General features: G+C 35.8%; 1 protein-coding gene across 2 annotated transcripts in view; it reads left to right on the forward strand.

The window, feature by feature from the left end:
- The first annotated feature begins 251 nt into the window (after positions 1-251).
- LOC145283549 (uncharacterized) overlaps positions 252-21,549 on the forward strand; it is a 73,640-nt gene continuing 52,342 nt past the window's right edge. For both annotated transcript variants that reach the window (XM_080132431.1, XM_080132432.1), the window contains exons 1-2: positions 252-390; positions 19,273-19,358. In XM_080132431.1, coding sequence (XP_079988557.1) covers positions 303-390; positions 19,273-19,358 — 174 coding nt within the window. In that variant the 5' untranslated portion in view covers positions 252-302. The remainder of the gene's footprint in view (positions 391-19,272; positions 19,359-21,549) is intronic.

The following is a 21,549-nucleotide window of genomic DNA, read 5'->3' on the forward strand; positions in this document are numbered from 1 at the left end:
TCGCTGCATGATTCAAATAATGGATTTTACCAAAATAATTATTACTATAATAATTTTTAAATATAATACCTACAGACACTAGTGTTTCGTTTCATCGTTTCGCCCGGGAATCATCAGTGCAGACTGCAGGATGTCACGATTACACAATTTCAACAAAATAAAATCGAAATTCATGTTTTCCGGTTTCGTTTCGTTTTTTTTTTTTTAACCTCCTTCTCATTTCAGTTTTTTATTTAATTCTTTCTTTTTAAAACGTCGTCTGCCGATCGCAAATTTCATAAAAGTTAAAAATTTAACACTAAATGGAGTCTTCATCGTTAGACCAACTTTTCAATCAAATTATCGAATCAGAACGTATTGTAGAAGAAGATAGGAAGCTTTTATTTCAAGGTAAAAAAATATATATAATTTTTTAAATTTTGTTGCCATTTTGTTGTTTAATTTTCAAAATGGAGGCGAATTGGTTCTTTATAAACTTTTTTACTTAAAAAATGATCCTTATGCAGAAGACGGACCATGCTATATTTTTAAATAGTATTTTCGGTACTTGTACAGTTTAGTCAAGACATTAAAAAAATGAAAATATCGAAAAAAAAAGTTTAAATTGTATGTATTCGTTATAGAACGAAGTTCTCCAAAAAAAAAATTAAATTTCATCAAGTAGTTTTTTTTACAGCGGAAAAACACGTTTTTTTATGAGAGCGCGTTGAAGGCGGCCATCTTGGATTAAAAAGTTAAAGCGCTGACACCCCTTACTAGCTTTTCTTCTTAAAAATCGAACCTTTTGCTCGATATCATAACAAATTGTATTTTCGCTGTAAAAAAAAAAAAAAAAAAAAAAAATACTTGATGAAATTAAGTGAATTTTGTTTTTTTTCGGAGAACTTCGTTCCATAACGGATATGTGCAATATAACTTTTTTCAATATTTTCATTTTTTAATGTCTTGACTAAACTGTACAAGTACCGTATTTTCAAGTTAAATTCAAATTTTACGATATCTTTTTTTTTTTTTTTTTGTTATTTGTTAGGTGAAAGTACAGAACAGGGTAAATGTTTCGTTTAGGTCCACCTCCACAATTTTCTTTAAAATGACGACATTTAAAGGTTTTCGACTATGCTGAATACGAAAATCGCATTGAAATATTGCAGAGATAAGTAGTTATCAAGATAGAAAAAAATGCATTATGCACGGTAATTTTGGCGGCCATCTTGGTTTTTTTCCTTCGTGTAAAATTCTGATTGCTTAGGGCGCGCGTGCATGCGCCTAAAAAAAATGGCCGCCAAAATTACCGTGCATAATGCATTTTTTTCTATCTTGATAACTACTTATCTCTGCAACATTTCAATGCGATTTTCGTATTCAGCATAGTCGAAAACCATTAAATGTCGTCATTTTTAAGAAAATTGTGGAGGTGGACCTAAACGAAACATTTACCCAGAACAGTTACAAAACACCTCTCCCGTTATTTTTAACGTTATTATTTCAACACGGTCTGTATCCTGTATAATGATAAAAAAAAGAAAGGCATACATATACATACCAAGAATTTTGGTTATGGTAAAATTGTCTAACGAATTTAAGTTCCAGTTGCTGCTGCTCTGCAGACGGGAAAACTCCCTTGGTGATTTTGTTGCTTTCAGATTGGCACTTATGACGATAAACAAAAATGGGTGCTCGTATTGATCCGTGCTGAAATAATAACGTTATTATTTAAAAAGCCATTCTTAACATGGGGAGGGGAGGGTGTTTTGTACCTATTCTGTACTTTAACCTTACAATTGAATAAAAAAAAACATATCATAAAACTTTAATTAAACTTAGAAATACGATTTAAAAATTAGCACGGATTAAGTGCATTAGCGCCCAAAAATGAAGAAAACATTTTATCGCGTACGGTACTTGCCACAGAATGAAGACAGTATATTCCAAAAATCATAATAAAAAAATGATCAAGCAGTTTTTGTTTTTTGTTTTTGGGTTTGTTTTACTATACACAGATTCGAAAAAGTTGTCAAAAAAAACAAATATATAACAAATAAATGTTATCAAAGGCAAGATAAGTTACTTTTCTACCCAACTGGATATGTTTTTAGTGTTTATATTTAATGCATTGCAACATGTTTATTCAGCTCGAAAAACATACAGTGTTTACTGACGTATTGGAAATTCAAAATGGCGGCCGACTGTTTCTCGAAGACGGTAAGTTTGGGAGAAGGAGGTATAAATAAATAACAAAAAACAGTCAAAATACTGTTAAAAACCCGACGAATATATGTCAACCCCAACCTATGTCACGGTAACATGTATTGAGCGAGTTTCTTACAGTATTTTGTCTGTTTTATTTATAACTCATTTTCCCAAACTTACCGCCTTTAAGAGAGAGTCGGCTGCCATTTTAAATTTTCCAATACATCGGCAAACAGAAAAACTAACGTTACGTGAAAAATGGCTTAAATAACCCTGCTTCAATATTAAAATTTAAAAAATCGAAAAAAAAAAAAAAGAAGACATCTCACACTACGATTCAAACCCAAAACGTTTAGATAATGTCTCAGCGCTCTAACCAACTGACCTAACACGACGTACACGAAATTAGCTCATTTTTTTAAATTTTTAAACTAAATCAGGTTACGATGTTGATGACACATTCGTAGAAGCAAATTCGTCATGAGAGGACGGTTTTTGCCCCCCCCCCCTCCCTGTAGAAAAGTGCTGATTTCAGGGTGAAAAAATTAACGTTTTTGGCCAATTTTTCGATAATTGTCGGTGAAGGATGGGGCTTTCATATGAGACCAAATTTGTGAAATTTTGTTCTGTCTGTCGAAAATTTTTAGCAGACACACAAACATACACACATACATTTTCGCTTTTATATATATAGACTAGCGGGGGGGGGTACCCGGCGATGCCCGGCTGTTTTGAGGTGTGTGTGGTTTTGGGTAAATCAAAACTCCGGAGGGGGGGGGGGGTGTAAAATAAAAAAAAAAGTTTTGGTAGGTGAGTATGAGGATTGAACCCGAACCCTTGAGGCAAAGTTGGAAATTAAAGTGTGAAAAAAAGACGTACGACGTTAACTACTGGGCCACGGAGACATACAAGAGAAATATGTTTGAATTTATTTATTTAACTATTGACAGGTGGCAGCAATAAAAGTTAACTCTGCTGCTTCTATTTGACCTAATTATTGAAGTCAAATAGAAGTCACGCAGTTAACTTGGGTTTGTTTACCCAACTTTGACTATTTTTTTCCCCAACAGATGTTGGGGAGGGGGAAAGCAGCTCCCCATTTTCCAGACTGATTAGCAATTGTCTGATATGAGAGGAGTTTGTCCCCACGTTGATCAAAGCTGATTGTTTCTGGACGTTTCCCGGCGCGATGCCGAGAACGAACGGATTGAATTTAGTTTCACTTTATTTATACTGAAAAGCAGGACAAACAGTCGACAGAGAGAAATAGTGTGAATCTCATAAAAGTCGACGTAAATAAATGTAGAGGCAACCTGCGTTCCCAAATCCTAGATATTATTATCTAGGGCCTATATAAACAGTAGTAAGCGATCGTAACAACCCCGGGAGCATGTGCAAAAGAAGCCTTTGCAAGACATACACGAAATGGTCACACACATTTTGCCTTTTATATATATAGATCTCCATCGACCCTATAGCTACATGTAAACAAAACACAAATTGCATCAACGAGAGTGGAGACCCCCCCCCCCAAAAAAAAAACATCAGGAGCAGCCACTGATAAGACAGCGTTGATTCATAAACAACAATGGTGCTGACTGGTGCTTAACTACAATATTCGGTCGATTGTTAACGATGCATTAAGTTGTCAGAAACTATACTTTTTGCACCCATCCTTCCAGTACAATACACAGTTCATTAGAGCAAAGAATTATTAAGCAAAACACATTGCCCAAGGAAATAGCTATGCTAAGAGAGAGAAGGTCGCATTTTAACAGATGGGATACAAATATATGTGATAAAATATTTATAAAAGAGCCAGAAGTGACAAACTTAGTCTAAATTCATTCACAGACAAACCAGGTTTAAATAGAAATAAAACAAACACAGAATCAGGGAACGAACATTTCCCTATGGCAAGGCTAATCGTATCATTATGAAACATTTATGTGCTTTAGATTTAACCTGCAAAATAACATTAGCTACTTATATTTTCTGTACCGCTCACCCTCGACTCAGGACTGTGCCCTAGTAAACAAAGTCTCTGACAGCATAGATACAGCACTCTCCCTCGATACTAGTGCCCAAGTACATGTATTTGGTGACTTCAATGTCCACCACAGTAATTGGCTTGGATTCTCTATTTACACAGACACAGCTGGTAGCACAACACACAGCTTCTCTATATCTCATTCCCTATCACAGAGGGTTATATTACCAACACGTATCCCAGACTAGCAAGATCAACATGCCTCACTTCTAGATCTATTTCTGACCACAGTTCCCGATGATTGTGTAATGAATGCCCACAGCCCACTTGGGCATGCTGATCACGCTGTGATAATGTTAGAAATCGCCTTAAATTCTCGACCCAAAACTAAAGAACCACTGCTCAAAACAACGAGGTATTATAAAAAGGCTGACTGGGAAACTATCAGGGATCTCATCAGAGATGCCCCATGGGGAAATATCTTTTCTCTTCCCATTGAACAGTGTGCAAATGAGACCACTGAATGGTTCAAAATGGCAATTGAAGCCCATATTCCCACGCGGAAATTTTATAGCAAGCAGCACTCTCCCCAATGGTTTACTTCTACTTGTGCAGCTGCCATTGCTCAAAGGCAACATGCATACCGCAGATTTAACCGACATAAGTTCAGTTCTAACAGACAGAAGTTTATAGAAGCTAGAAGTAATTGTAAGAGAGAAATAGCAACCGCTATGACAGAATATACTGAAACCACCAGAAAACGCATTGAAGCACAGAAATTAGGAACCCGTAATTTTTGGAAAATCTACAACAGTGTAATAGATAATGGGCAATCAATAATTCCCTCTTTATCCAACAATCATGAGGTTGTTTGCATGGCAACCGAGAAAGCTAACATGCTTGCCTGTCAGTTTGCCTCCAACTCCACACTGGACCCAGCAAACCACTTCCTTTGTGATTTTCCTTTGTGAACAGATGCCACACTTGATGATCTGAAAATCACCCTTTATGGTATCATAAAAAACCTAGACACCATGAAAGCATGTGGACTCGATCTCACCTCAGTTGTGCTATTAAAAAAATGCTCCACTGAGGTTGCTTTAGTTCTCTCCAAACTTTACAACTTTACAAGCCTTAATGAATCTTGCTTTCTTGACTGCTGGAAAACTGCTTCTGTTGTACCAGATTTTTCCAAAATATTTGAATGCATAATCAAGCTTTAGTCCATCATCTTACAACTGCTAAACTATGGATTTGGGCAACAATATGGATTTTGGCAAGCCCGTTCTACAGCAAATATCCTAACTAATCTTTAAATGTATATACCATTCATTGGACAAAGCTGGGGAGGGTAGTAGCCCTAGATATATCTAAAACTTTTGACAGCACAACGGTCTTCTCAGGAAAATTAGATCATATGGCATCACTGGCAAATACATAACGTAATTAAATCCTTCTTAAATAAGAGAAGAATCCAGGTTGTCCTCTACGGTCATACATCTAAACAATGATATAAATGCGGGTGTACTCAGAGGTCTATTCTTGGACCTTTATTATTTCTAATATTGATAAATGACCTCTCTAATAAAATTGTCTCTGAGATTGGTATATTTGCTGATGACACCATACTCTATAATAGGCACGAGGGGAAAACAAATGAACACATATCTAAGGAAATGGCAGAAACACTAGAGAAAGACCTCCACTCTGTAGTGGAATGGGGACAAAAATGGCTGGTCACATTCAATACTGTCAAGACTAAGATTGTTTCCTTCAATAATTACAAGAATCCTTCTTTGCCACCAATAGTAATGGGCAAAAACACATTACCTGAAAGCACTTTTTTAAACTTCTCGGCCTAACGTTCATAGGGACATGAGTTGGAACAGATATATTGAGAGTATTGCCAAGGCTGCTACAAAGAAGGTAGGCTCTCTCTACCGTGCTAGAAAACTACTTACACCTGAAAATATCCTTTTTTTTTTTTCCTTTTTTTTTTTTTTTTTCATGGTGGTCACCACTTATTAAGGCCCGGAAACCACTCGAGAATAAGGGTTATTGCTTGTACAGTAATCAATAAGATAATATCGCGTTAATCGTTAGTAATGGAGATTTGAAAAAGTGTCTTACTTGAGGAGGCGGTTTATCAGGAATTTGTTTATGTTGGACTTGAAGACATCCAAGTTGTAGTCAGGTGGGAAACAAGCAAACGGAAGAGAGTTCCACAGGCGTGCATTTCTAAGAAAGAAGCTTTGTTCATGTAATCTACGTTTTGATTTAGGCACAGATAAAGAGTGGGGAAAATTATTAACAGTGGTTTCAGTTAGACGGGTGTTTTTTGTGAAAGGTTGACGAGGGGGGACCAGAGATTGAGGCTCAGATGAGTACTTGCCATGAAAATAATGATAAAACAAAGGTAGGCTCGCAATGTCTCTTCTGTGGGAGAGAGGTTGCAGGGAAGAGAAAAGGGCATCCCTCACTAAGACACAAAGTCTATTTTGTACTCTGTCAAGGCAGGATAGGTTGTTTTTAGCAGCTCCTGCCAAGATGTGGCAGCAGTACTCCATCCTTGGACGTACTTGGATATTATATAGATAGAGAATTGCATCAGCAGTGAGATATCTTCTGGAGCAGTAGAAGGATCCCACCATTTTTCCAGCGACCTTGGCAACAGACTTGGTGTACGAATTCCATTTCAGATCAAGAGTAAAGGTCAAACCCAGAAGCTTGTCAAAACATGGAGCCTTCCCAAGACGAAAGCCATCCATTTCAATTGATGCCAGATGGGGATCAGAGCGTTGATGATGCAAAGATAGGAACTTGGTTTTAGATGCATTAAAAGTAACCAGCCACATCTTCCCCCACTGTACTACGCACTCAAGATCAGAGGAGAGAGAATTAGAGAGAACTTTATCATTTACGGCCTTTGATGCCATAGATGGTCATGTCATCAGCATAGATGTCAACCAATGATTTAAGTATGTGTTTTGGGAGATCATTGATGTAGATCAGGAAGAGAGTTGGGACCAAGATGGACCCCTGAGCGACTCCAGCATTAATACTGTGGGCCTCTGATTTCTGCCCATCAACCACTACTCTTAATGAGCCTATCAGAGAGAAATGATTTAATAATTGAGAAAACATTTCCAGTTATACCATAGCTAGAAATCTTGTGAAGTAGGCCTTTGTGCCATACCTTATCGAAGGCCTTTGATATGTCAAGAGCAATTGCCCTAGAAAGGAAGCCTTTGTCAAGAGATTCACTAATCCTATGAGATATAAAGCCACCATTCGCCCATGTATGGAGTACTGTTGTCACATCTGGGCTGGTGCATTTGCTACTAGTCTCTCACTCATGGGCATGGTTCAGAAGAGAGTCACCAACCTGATAGGTTATGAACTGTTATATAAGCTTTAGCCTCAGTCCCATCAACGAAATGTTGCATTCCTCTGCCTGTTCTACAAGTATTTTAATGGTGAATGCTCTGACGAACTTCAAGCATTTGTACCCCCTCCACGTAAATACTCCCGACAAACCCGACAAGCAGCTAAATCCCACCCCTACACAGTAGAGGTTACTAGGTGTAAGAAAGCCTTTTACGTCAATAGTTTCTTTCCGAGAACTGCTAGACTTTGTAACTCCTTTCCGGGATTCTGCTTTCCCAACTGTACTGACATGTCAGTTCAAGTGTAATGTGAACAGACATCTTGCTGCTCATCTCCCTTCATAATATTCCTTGCTAATTTTTACCATATAAATTACCCACAACTTATGTCTCCCAATAGTAGTCGCCTACTTCAAAGTGGCATTGTGCCTTATTTGGGGTGAAAATGGAACTTTTTAAAAAATTATTAAAAAAAAAAATTTGACGGCAAAAGTTTTCTAATTGTTTACACCTGAACTATGTGTCTACAACTATGACCACGCATGCAATATATAAAGGCTCGCCACTTCAGCTGACTAGCAGTGGTGGTGCGGAGGTTGATGCGATCACTTGTATGCTTTACTCTCCTCTAACAACAGCAGCAAACTTGAACATCTTCGCCTTTTCCTTCTCATAGTAGCAGAGGCTGTTCATCCACTGACGGCAACAACAAACTTTAATAACAAAGGCTTTGATATTTTCTTCATCTCAGAACATCCTATCAGCAAGAGACATTTCTAATTGTTTTCACTTTTAACAAACCTTCATAACAAGGACTTTGTTATTTTCTTCTTCTCTACAACTTCTTAACAACAAAAGACATTTTTAACTATTTCATTTCTTTTCAATAAATATTTGACTTAATACTCTGTCTGTCTTTCTTGCTACCATATGCTAATTTTGTTATTGTGACTGTCGTTATCAGGTATTGAGATACAATACCTTGTGACGATGATATAACAATGGTCAGTATAAATCTTTACCATAACTATATTTTTTAGATGCTTCTTTGTTATTCTTTAATGTTTACATATTTGAAGTATGTATTTCTCAATACAAAATGTGTATTCCTCAATAGATTTTATCTGGAAAAGATTCCTCATATAATATTTAATGAAAAAATTAAAAAACATTTTTTGAATGCGTACACTAGGGTTTCCAACTTTCATTTCGTTATTTTAGAACACCTTAATACCAAGCATCCTATGAATGAAAACTTTATGTTCATGTTTTATTAAAAATAAAACAATATTTTGTTAAAAAAAAAAATATATATATATATATATATATATATAGTGTTATTATAAGTTTCTTATATTTATTTTATTTCAATAAATGTGTACCAAAAATTTTATGTTCATGTTTTATTAAAAAATAAAAAAATCTATCTTGTTAAAAAAAAAAAAAACTCTATTTTTTGTTATAAGTTTCTTATTTTTATTTTAAAAAACTTTCTCAACGAAAAACATCCATTCAAAAATTCCAGAATTCTAACTTTGTTACGAAAAAAAATATTTTCGATTTTCGATTTGTTCCTGAAATTGCATTTGTCTGCCCCTGTTATGCACTCTCCAAATGTCCCAATTGAAAACCAATAAGTTGTACCTTCACATAAGTGATGTGTAGAGAGAAGGAAGATCGACTGGTTTCTGAATTCATGATGAAGACAATAGAAAATAAAATCAGCAAATAGCAACGACTATGAAACGATTACAAACATTTAAAATAATTATTTTTATTTAACCAGAAAAGGATAATTTTTTGTGTGCTATATATGCAAGCTGCAGTTTTTCTTGAATATGCATTATCTCCTCATATGCATGAAATTAAAAAGATTGGGATCCATTAATAATGCGATGGGATGTTATTTTTAATTAGACAAGAGTTCAGGGACATCATTCAAGTGAAAAAAAATACTGCATAATTGTAAATGTATTGCTGGAAGCTTTTAGTGACTAAAAAAATCCTCTGAGACTGAAGAAGTTATTAATGTCAGCATAGTTTTACGAAGAAAATTTTACGAATGCGAAATACTAGGGAGAAAAAGTTTGTGAGCATAGAATATTCGTCCATTGTTGCTTGTGCAAGCTTCCTTAGTAAGGAATTAAGTATTTCGTCCATTTATATTTTTTTACTAACACTTTTACTTGTGCCATTCTTTTTATGTAGACAATTGAGGTCCACATGATGATAATTTCGAGCAGTGGTTATTCAGTCTGTGAAAAGCTGGCTGGAGATTACAGAATCGTTGCTGGGACTGTTTTGATTTTGGTGCATTAAGTCTTTTATATTGAGTTTCGGGAACATTCCAACCTGTTTACTGTCTTCATACATGAAGTAATAAAAATATATTCCAATGGATTTGTGTGTCTAAAATCACGCATTACAGCCACATCTCTTATGTGACTGTGAGCGGCCGGTGACAAAATCAAATTGTTCCTGAAATGAATAAACTCCAGCCGTATAGATTTTTCTGTTTATGTGACAAGCGACTTGATGTAGCTGGTCAATACAGATGTGCATTCTCTTTTTTAAACACAACTCAATTTCCGATTCACTCGAAAACGTGGTTCCACTTTTACAAGGAATGTCCATTAACCTGACACACACAAAATAAAAACAGAAAAAAATACCTAAATATCACAACAAACAATTCAAAATTATACTTACAGTTCTCAGATTAAAGACTATTTAATTATCAAAGATATATCGATCTTAATTTACAGAAATATAGTAATAACAAACTCTCGCTAAGACAAATATAAATTCTGTGCTGTATTAATTTTTACTTTTTGACTGCAGTGTTGCAGTTGATACTGATAAAAGCATTTCAAACAGCTGCAAAACACTGGTCTCTGACAATTTATGAATAGCACGAGTTCTGTTAACCATAATTTTCTACCTAACTTAAACCAACAGCAACATACGATTATGATGCAATTAAAAAAAACACAGCACAGAACTTACCATGTAGAGCTCAAATTGAGCAACAAATCAACCACCACCAAATGCAAAAGTCCACTGCGCACTGAATAACTTCTCTGCTGAATGCTGCTCTTACTGATACTGTAAGAACTGTTCCGATGAAGAAAAAAGTCATTTTAGCAAACAGTTGCCGGTGTAGCAAGCTTCAGCCTATGCTTATTGCAGAGCTGTCAGCAACTTCTGGAAAAAAGTGACTAATCTCTGGACATGGGACACCAGACGTCAATTCCGAGACTGTCCCGGCCATTCTGAGACAGTTAGCAACCTTAGTGTACACAAATTTTTTTTTATTGCAATAAACTTATGCTGTGATGTAGTTACTTTGCTCTTCATTATTACAGTGAAAATCGAAATATTGAATTTCAAGTAAAACCAATGGTATCAACTTAATTGACATGTCGCAATAATGAATATATCCAAAAATTATGAAAAACGATAGGTAGGAAATTATTAAATATTTTCATACACACACACACACACACATATATATATATATATATATATATATATATATATATATACATGCATCTTGTTTTTTATTTATATAGACAAGTTGGTTTGAGATAATGATGAGCGCGACATTTTAGCTTGTTCCCGCCTCCTATAGGTAATATTAATCAGTGAAAATATCTTGATGATTTGAATGCATATTTTCCTACAAAATAATAATTTCAGTAAAAGTAAGAAAAAAACATATTTTATTTAATTTGTGAAATATATATATATATATTTTTTTTTTTCACCACAAACAGGGCAGAGTGCCACTTTAATGTAGAGGGTTACTATAGGGCACATAATTTGAAGGGATATTATGTAGGGAGTTCAGCAGTAAGATGTCTGTTTACATTACACTTGAACTTCTGCATGTCAGTACAGTCAGAGAAGCAAGAATCCGGAAGGGAATTCTAGCAGTCCCAGAGAAGAAACTATTAAAGAAGGCTTTCTGACATCTAAGGATCTCTACTGTGTAGGAATGGAATTTAGCTGCTTGTCAGGTTTGTTAGGGGTATTTACATCAAGGGGGAGGGTACAAGAGCTTGAAGTTCTTCAAAACGTCTACCATTAAAATACTTGTAAAACAGGCAGAGGAATGCAGCATTTCATCAATGGGACAAAGGTTGAAGCCTAGCTGATAGTGCGGGACTTATTAGGTTGGTTACTTTCTTTTGAACCCTGATTAAGAGTGAGAGATTAGTAGCAGATCACCAGCCCAAATGTGGCAACAATACTCTATACATAGTCGAATGGAGTCCTTTTAGGTGTACAGGATACTTTCAGGTGTAAGTAATTTACTTTATATGTATACGAGGGGCATTCTAAAAGAAATGCTCTTATTTTTATTCTGCTGCAATGGATCAGAGGGGATTGCAAATTGCATTATGATGACTGAGCTTATGCATTCATGACCTGAGAGTTTCATCTCTCTGTTGCTGATTTTCATTGTGTGAGATTTTAAGAAAGCATCTTCCGTCATGGATGTGCATCCAAAGCAGAGATGCATGATTGAATTTTTAGCAAAAGTGTGTTGAGAATGGTAGTGACTATGTAGAAAAATAAATTTTGGAATACAAAAGAACACTAGTTATAATGATACCACACCCGTCTTCATAGCTCTTTAACTTTTTGAGTTAAAAAGCAATAGGAGACAACCCCTGTATATATGATTGATTGTTGTAGTTTCCTAGATGTAAATCCACTGAAATTCATGTGTTTATAAAAAGTGCTCAATGTTCAGCAGAGCATAATTATAGTATATTTATTTTGTATAATGTGTGACCCAACCAGCTACGATGGTGAGAGATTACCCCAGAGGAGAGGTTAAGGAGAGCTGAATTAGAGCTATGGTTGAAAATTGCTTCAAAAGGGTGTTAGCAAAAGATGAATTAGAGCCGTTTTTATTTTAATGGAAGCCGCTGGGTGCATAAGAAAATTGTCAATAAGAACTTTGTTCTGTGGAAAGATACCTGATTGGGACATATGGGGGAGATGGCTGATTATCCAATCAGAGTGAACAAGAATATGACACAGGGAGTGAGGATTGTCTAAAGGAAAAACCCATATCTACTCCAACCCACGCTAGCCCCTCATACATAAGGCACTGCAGAGCAAAGAAAATCAGTTTTGAAGTCTGTTTGACTCTGAAGGAGACTGTCCACCACCCCACACCCCAGCCCGTTTGGTAAAAGGACTCATCCAATTTATAATCAATTTATAAGCAAGAAATCAGTTGCTGAAAACAAGATCAAGATCCCGTTCAACTACCAGAAAAAGAGTTGTAATCGACATTGTCAATCTTTTTATTTTTAATTCTCCTGTGAAAAACTGTACATACTTATTTTTCTTTTTCTTTTGTGAGTAATTAATTTCATACAAAAACTACAAACAGTCGGCATCAATTATTATTACTTGCAAGTGAACTTGAGAAAAAACAACCAAGTTGAATGATTTTTTTCAGTGGAAGAAAGAAGAGAGAAAGGATCATCAACTGCTGCATCTAGCATCATATCAACCCTGTCATTGTGGAAGCAACTGAGACTGCGCCGCTTCAAGCTGAACCACCTAGGACTACACTTGTAACTGTGTGGACACTCTACGGCCTTCTTCGTGTTTCATCTTAACCGAAGGAGGTCGGGTCTACACACAAAGTTATAAATGCTTGTAGGAATAAATATACTATACGTTGAATACTTTATGGTTGTCTACTATGAATGCCCGTCAATATGGCATTTATATTTCCTTTAATTCTTGTTATTTGCTGGTTGCTTTGAGGTAAAGATGCCAGCCTATTAATTGAAGAGTGGCTTTGTGACTGGGTTTGAATCCAACAGTAATTATCACTTCCTACACTGATGAAACATTAGTGTTTGTAGGTAATGAAAATAATTGTTAATAAGTTATATATATATATATATATATATATATATATATATATATATATATATATATACACACACACAGAGTTCTGGACAAGATAAAATAAATATATGAATTTATTTGTCAATTTAATAAGGAAAAAACATCAATGGGAAGAGGAGTTATAAATGCTCTTTATACCTAGGCATTTTGAAGCCTAATACTTCTCATCAGAAGAGAAAGGAGGGAGGTTACAGATATAGGGGTTGCAACATCTAGCTTAGGATACATTAAGAATGAAAATGTTTAAATGAAACATTAAAATAAAAATGGAGATGAAAAAATAGAAATAAAGGATAAGATGAATATAAAAATAAAGGTACTTGTGCATTTAACGAACCAGACGTAACTCAGCATTTGTTCGGCTTTGTCCGGAGCATGACGTCAACAGCCGAATAAAACCGAGCTTTGGCGATAAAATGAAAACAACGCTACAACAAAATATCTGTACAATGAAATTGTAAAATGTAGAAACAAAATTAAATAAGTAAAAAGCAAAAACCTACCGTTCATTTGTTTTTTTATTAATATTGTTTGAAATTGTTTTCCGTCTTCAAAATAAATACATATAAAACAAGTTTTTTTTTGTTAAATAATAGGAAACTTTTTTTTGTCTAAACTGTTTTTTTTTTTTTTTTCATTTTTTAACGTAAAAACCATATTGTCTATGTCTTAAACACGTAAAAGTTAATTTTTTTTTTTTTGCAACTCTTTATATCAAATAAATGGAAAAAAGCCTAAAAAAGGGCAATAAAAAGCATTGGGGGGGGGGGGACAAGGATTATTTGTACATTTTTTTTCGCCAGAAACAAGGACTTTTTCTTTTTGCCAGAAACAAGGATTTTTTTTTATTTATTAGTGGAAGGAGGTTTCGGCCTTCCTATTTGGTACAGTGACCAAGAAACCATCCTTTTCGGCGGGGTCGTATCCACCGAAGACCATGACCACTGGTGTCAGAAGTTTACCGACGTTGTGTTTTCTGCAGTTAAAAACGATTTCTATCATATGGCCTGGGCCTCAAATCTGCCGGGGATTCCTAAGAAAATAGTCCCTGCATATATCACGCAGGAAAATCTTCCAATCCACAATTGTGTGGCGAGAACGTAACCAACATTCGGGATGGAGATTTTTTTGTAGATGCCATCTCGAACGCCCATAAGTATATTATTTTTCTTATACATGCGATGGTTAGTCGGGATTTTGAGAAGAAGGTCCCAATCCTAATGGAGGTCCATCGACGACATGTTACACTTCTACACCTCCAACCGTAACCGTCGGAAAGGCTTGTTCTCTTTGCAAGTACACAATCCTAGCCAAAATGTAAACACCTTTTCTCTTCTGCCAACAATTTCCGTTGCTGGCAAAAGTTTAGTGCAGTCTCTGGGGTCTGGAGCTGGTCCGCAAGGTTTGTAATATTCATTATTATTTCGTCAGTTATCTTTTTAAAACAAATTTTTTTTTAACTCTCTTCAAATAAGCGTTCCTTGAGTTGTGACACTCTTCCAATTGATAGCGAAATTCTCGTCTGCTTAATCGGCAACACTCGGTTATATTCGGCTGTTGACGTCATGCGCCGGACAAAGCTGAGCAAATGCTGAGTTACGTCTGGTTCGTTAAATGCACAAGTACCAAAATAAAATAATAAAATTAAAAATGAAAATAGAAAGAATTGTTATATAGTGGGTAAAAAGGTCTGTCTGTTAATTATTTATTTGTTTGCGTATTTACTTCTTTTATTCAACTGTTTTTATCAGACCGTGAATACCTATTGTATAAGTCTGTCTTAACAGTTGTGTTCATCTTGTCTCTGAGTGTAAGTGCATATGTGTCAGAATATATAGAAACATATACATAATGACATACCTGTCTTCTGTTGGACCTCTGGCAGATTCGCCAACATCTTGGTGGAGCTGGTTCTGTTACAACCAAAGATGCATGCAAGACAGGAACCCAAAACGAATGGTTGTTTTTATATATATTTTCTTTATTCACTCCCAGACATTTCATCAGAGCAGACTAGAGTGAATGACAGTCTTTGCTTGTGGTTCCATTTAGAAACTGTCACCCCCTTTATGGGGTGCCTGTTTACCTCATCTTATTTCTTCAGTGTATAAAAACGAACTCATTAAAATTAACTCAATTTATTCTAACCAGAGCCCCTAACACGTCAGATCCAGTCCCTGTTTGCATACCTTCCGGTGCAACTTGAAAGGTTACAGTTTGCTTCATGTCACAACATGACCTCTTGACTCCCTCCACACCTGCACGTTTGCTTAACTTAGTTTCGCACAATTCAATTTATTGTTTACTTTGCTAGATAGATAAATATACTGATAACTGAGTAAATGTTTTCTACCCCCGTTGCCTGGCGATTACATAACAGAATAAGAACAAAAAATGCAAATGTATGAGGTATGGGGCATAAGGTAGAAGGGAGAAATTAGAAGGATGGAGAGTTTGAAGTGCTGTTTTCTTTTGTTTTTTTGGTTTTTTTGTTTGTTTTTTGCACGTTCACTCCTAACAAGGCATATCGCTACTTGGAAATAAAGGCTACTATTTGTGACCATGCCTAAGAAAGATTAAGATGCTGGTTTATGTTATATTTAAACTTCTGTATATCAATACATTCAAGGAAGGAAGTAGCAGGAAGGGCATTCTAAAGTCTAGCTTTTTAAGGAAAAAAACTATTAAAGTAGAAAGTTTTCTGGCATTTTAGGACCTCAACAGTGAAGGGGTGTGATTTTGTTGTTAAACGGGTTTGTCGAGGATATGTACATTGAGGGGGCACAAGTGCAACAAGTTCATCAGAGCACATTCCATTAAAATACTTGTAAAACAAACACAGGCATGCAACATGGAACCTAGTTGACAAAGTAGGACCTATTAGATTGAAGACTCTTATTTTGAACCCTGTCCAAGAAGGAGAGACTAGTGGTAGATGCACCAACCAGATGTGGCAATAATACTGCATGCATGGGCGAATGGTGGCTTTGTAGAGATGCAGAATACTCTCAGGTGTGAATAGTCTTCTAGCACGATAGAGGAAACCCACCTTCTTTGCAGCAGCCTTTGCAATGTCCTCAATGTATTTGTTCCAGTTTATTTCCAGTGAATGTTAAGTCAAGGAGTTTGAAGAAAGAATTTGTCATGAATATCGGTGGTTGGAAGGCTTCTTGTAATTGTTAAAGAAGAGCAGCCTAGTCTTACTAGCATTAAATGTTACCATCCATTGACGGCCCGATTCCATTACAGTCTGGAGGTCATTTTCTAAAGATTCTGCCATTGTCTTAGATTTGTGTACATCTGTTTTTGTGCATGTTATAGAGCATTGTATCATCAGCAAATGTGCCCATCTCGGACTCAATATTATAAGGGAGGTGGTTAATGAATATTAGGATAGACCCCTGAGATACTCCCGCATTAATATTATGCTGTTTGGATGTATGTCTATCAATGACAACCGGGATGGTCCTAATATCTAAGAAGGATCTAATTTAGTATACATCCATTTATACCGTATAATTTAATTTTTATTAGGAGCCCTTTATGCCAATCTTTATCAAAGACTTTGGATATATCAAGGATTACAACACTGGCTTCGCCAGCCTTATCCAGTGCATGGTATATGCATTCACAGATGACTAATATCTGCAGTAGAACAACATTGCCTAAATCCATACTGTTTATCACTTGATTGATTAAGGTCTCAAACATTTTAGTGAAGAGGGGGGAGGAGACTGATAGGGTGATAATTGAGAGGGTCGGTCCTTTCACCAGAATTCTTGTACACTGGTATCACAGGGGCCATCTTCCAGTTATTAGGGAAGCAAGATTGAGCAAGGCATTTGTTGTAGAGTTTGGAAAGTACAGGGTTCAGCTGAGCTGAGCATTTCTTAATCAGTATAGCAGGGATGAGATCAGGCTCACACACCTTGAAGTTATCCAAGTTTTTTATGATATCGCGGACATGAGAAAGGGTGATTTTCAGATCATCACATGTGGCTTCAGTCCATCTTGGAAAATTTGGGAGGGGGTTGTTTGTTAACTGTAAGGTGGAGTTGCCTTTTATTCACTACGCTATTAAAGATTTTCCAGAAATCACAAGTTTCTATCTTCTGCGATTCTATACGTTCCCTGGTTATTTCTACATGCCTTTTTTTGGCTGTGACTATTTTTATCTTACATTGATTTAGCATCTATAAATCTTTACCTATTTGTATTTGACTTATGATATACGAACCAGAAGAATGCATGCTGTCTTTGTGCAATGGCAGCTGCACAATCTGTAGTGAACCATGGGAGTGAGTGGGGCTTGTTATAATACTTCTGTGTGGGGACATGTGTTTCAATGCTCACTTTGCACCATTCAATTGTCTCCTTCACACCCTGTTTAGCAGAGAGAAGATATTAGTCCATAGGGCATCTCTGATGGCTTCCCAGTCAGTCCTTTTGTAGCACCTTGTTTTGAGCAATAACTCCTCACCTTGGGGTTGGGATTTAAGTTTGATGTCTACTGATACCACTGAGTGGTTTGCGTTTCCAAGTGGACTGTGGGCATTATTCACGCAATCCTCGGGTATTGTGATAAGAAGTAGGTCTAGAAGAGAAGCGTACTAATGTTCACAATCTGGGAGGCAGGTTGGGAATATGACTATTTGTGTGAAGGAATGGGCTATAGAGAAGCTATAAGTACAATGTCCAGCTGCATCTGTGCAACCTGAAAAACCAAGCCAATTTTTATGATGGACTTATGAAAGTCACCAAACACATGTATTTGGACGTTACTATCTAAGGAGAGTGCTGCATCTGTACTACCAGAGACATGATTGATTAGAGTACAGCCCTGACTTGAAAGAGAATGGTAGAGAAAATATAAGTCACTGATGCTGTTATATAAGAAAAGGGATATATTGAGACCAGAGGGGAACTTGATTGGTGATTAAGATGGGGATCATTCTAAAAGAGTACTGGATGAAACAAGCGCCTTGGCAGAAATACAGGGAGAGATCTCTGTGCAGAATGTGGGGTGGTGGAAGGCCGGTAGGAAGGAGAGGATAAAAAGGGAAGAATACATGCGTGTAAAACAAATGCATAAATAGATAATACAGAAAAATGTTATTTTAATGTTTCATTTTAACATTTTCTTCTTCATGTAACTTGAGCTAGATGTCACATTTCCCTATAGCTGTCACCTATCTCCCTTCTCTTCTGATGAGAAGCATTAGGCTTCGAAATGACTAGGTATAAAAACATTTATAGCTCCACCCCACATGTTGAGTTTTTTGTATCTTGATATGTCTCTATTTAAAGAATCTTTCAATATCCTTTAATCCCTTATAATATACACATATGTATAATTTTGAGAATGATAAAGGAACATATAAAAAGTCAAAAAAAATTTTTACACACACTGAACTCCATGATTTTATAAATATTTGGCAAAATTTCAGAACTTTTTATAAAACTGTTCTGGTTTTTAAGAAACACCAGAATGAGTGATGACTAAAATGACACATTAAGCCTTAACATGGATTTTTTTTTTTTTTTTTTTACTAAACATAAACAAAATATGTAAATTTATAGCTTTGCCATCATAGATTTTTTATTTGATAAGGAATGATTAATTATTGTTTACCTTATTCAAGTAGTAGTAATCGGGAGAGGATAACTCGCGTTTTACTTATTTATTTCTAGTTTTATGTTTTCATATTGTCAAAAAACATATTTGATATTGTAATTTTTGTTTTAATATCAATTTTTACTTTTTAGTGCGATTTCAGATTGAGCAATGTGAACAACTACTAAAAACAAAACGGGAAAAAAATTTCTCTCTTGAACAACAAATTAATGGTTTGGTAAGTTTTGTTTTTTTTTGTGTATTATTTGGATTTTTCAAACTACTGTTCTTATTTTAAGTGTTATTCTCACATCTTAGTATTGTCCGCACTGAGGATTGAACATTCAATTTGGCATAACAAATAAAGTATTAAGTAAAATTCAGTTTGAAGCGGCACTCTTCTGGTGGATGAAGGTTCAATCCTCAGTGTTAATCGTACTAAGAATACAATTACTACACTTGTAGATTAAATAAAGCATTTTGTCCGAAGTTCCATACAGATTCTCGAGTTTGACAGGGTACAGCTAAAGAAGGATGGAGAATACATTGGGAATGGTAGTCTGAATAATCCAAATTATCAATCTTCATTTCCAAAATTCAGACACATAAGTTTTTAATGGCTTGGTAAGTTTTTAACAAAATATTTTATTTATTACATATAATTTTCAAACTGATAAAAAAACTAAACTCTTATCACTCAGCATGGTATCATTTTGGGGCCAACTTGATTGTGTTGGAATTGATTTTACCAATTCTTTCTAGAACTATGAGGGTTGTTCCAAAAGTAGAACCTCCTATTTTTTTAACACAAAAAATTGAAGAGTTATGAAGAATGGTACCATTAAAATGAGTGACCTTTTGTGCTCCAGAATTTATTTTTTTATATAGTCATTACCATTCTCAATGCACTTTTGCCAGGAATTCGATGATGCGTCTCTGTTTCTGGTGCACATCCATGACAGGTTGTTTTCTTAATCTCACATCAGTATCTGTAATAGAGAGATTAAATTTTTAGGTCATGAATGCATAAATTTAGTCATCATGACAATGTAATTTGCAATCCCCTTTGATCCATTTGGTTAGATTAAAAAATAGAAGACATTACTTTTGGAACGCTCCCTGATAGATATTTACAGGAGGAATTTTGTGAAGGTTGCCAACATCTATTAATGAAAGTGGTGCTATGCAAATACCCGAATTTGAACTTAGTACACCCAAGTTGTGAGTTCGTATCATTACTTCTATGGCCTCGATATTTATTAAAAGGGATTTAACAAAGGAGATGAATGTTCGTAAACTGTTTGTAGGTATGTATGAATTGACAAGGAATGAATGTTCGTAAACTGTTTGTAGGTATGTATGAATTGACAAGGAATGAATGTTCGTAAACTGTTTGTAGGTATGTATGAATTGACAAGGAATGAATGTTCGTAAACTGTTTGTAGGTATGTATGAATTGACAAGGAATGAATGTTCGTAAAATGTAACTTATCTTTTTAGACGATGGAGAGGGTGAGGGTAGGCCGGTCATCCTGCTGTCGGTGATGCGTGTTTTGGCTTGTAACTGGAAAGTGAGTCTCTTCTTTCATCAGCGCTAGCAGCCCGGCGTCTTCGTCTTCTTTCTCCTCCTCTCTTCTTTGGTTTGTGTGAATTAGGCATTGTTTAGAATTGAACGCGTTTGGCCCATAACATGAGAGCGTAGTCGGCTTCAGTCCACTGGTGCCTTATTTCTTTTTCTTCTTCAACTCTTTAGGTCGGGTGGGAGAATCCGTCCGTGCGTTTACTGACGCAGCAGGGCAAATCTCCTGTTCCCTCCTCTCGGTTCCCTCAAATACCTCGTTTTATAGTGGCAAACTGGCTCCCAGCGACTGTGATATTTGAGGTGTTTATTTTAGGCGCGGAGCTCTGCCATTGGTTGATAATTATTTTGTGATTATCTTATTTTTTTCTTCCCAAGCGGAAGCGATGCGTGGAGCCATGTGCAAACGACGATTTTTTATTTTGTCTCTCATGGTGGATGCGTTAACATCCGGTTGCCTGCCAATTCTCATCATGTTCCAACACTTCCACCTCTCTTCTTACTTGTTAAGGATGTTTTTAAACATGAAATGTGTACAGGGTTTTGCAAGAGTAAAGTAGGAATTCTTTAAAACACCTTTTTAATTGCTATCGTATTTTTAATATTTTAAGCATTGAATGAACATGGCATCTGTTCGAGTAAAATTAAAATTTGTTTGTTTTTTAATCATTTTTTAACTATTTCATTAATCATTGCATGAATATAGTCTGCTGTAGTAAAACTACTCATAATTTGAAACATCTGAGAGTCCTACTTCAGTTAATGGCTGATCGCATTACGACCAAAGACCTTAGAAGGCAAGTGCTACCAGAACACTTCTTTGCATAAGATAAGTATATTTTCTTAATAG

Source organism: Euprymna scolopes, chromosome 8 (genome assembly GCF_053919585.1).
Source record: "Euprymna scolopes isolate OS-2025 chromosome 8, ASM5391958v1, whole genome shotgun sequence".
Classification (NCBI taxonomy): domain Eukaryota; kingdom Metazoa; phylum Mollusca; class Cephalopoda; order Sepiida; family Sepiolidae; genus Euprymna; species Euprymna scolopes.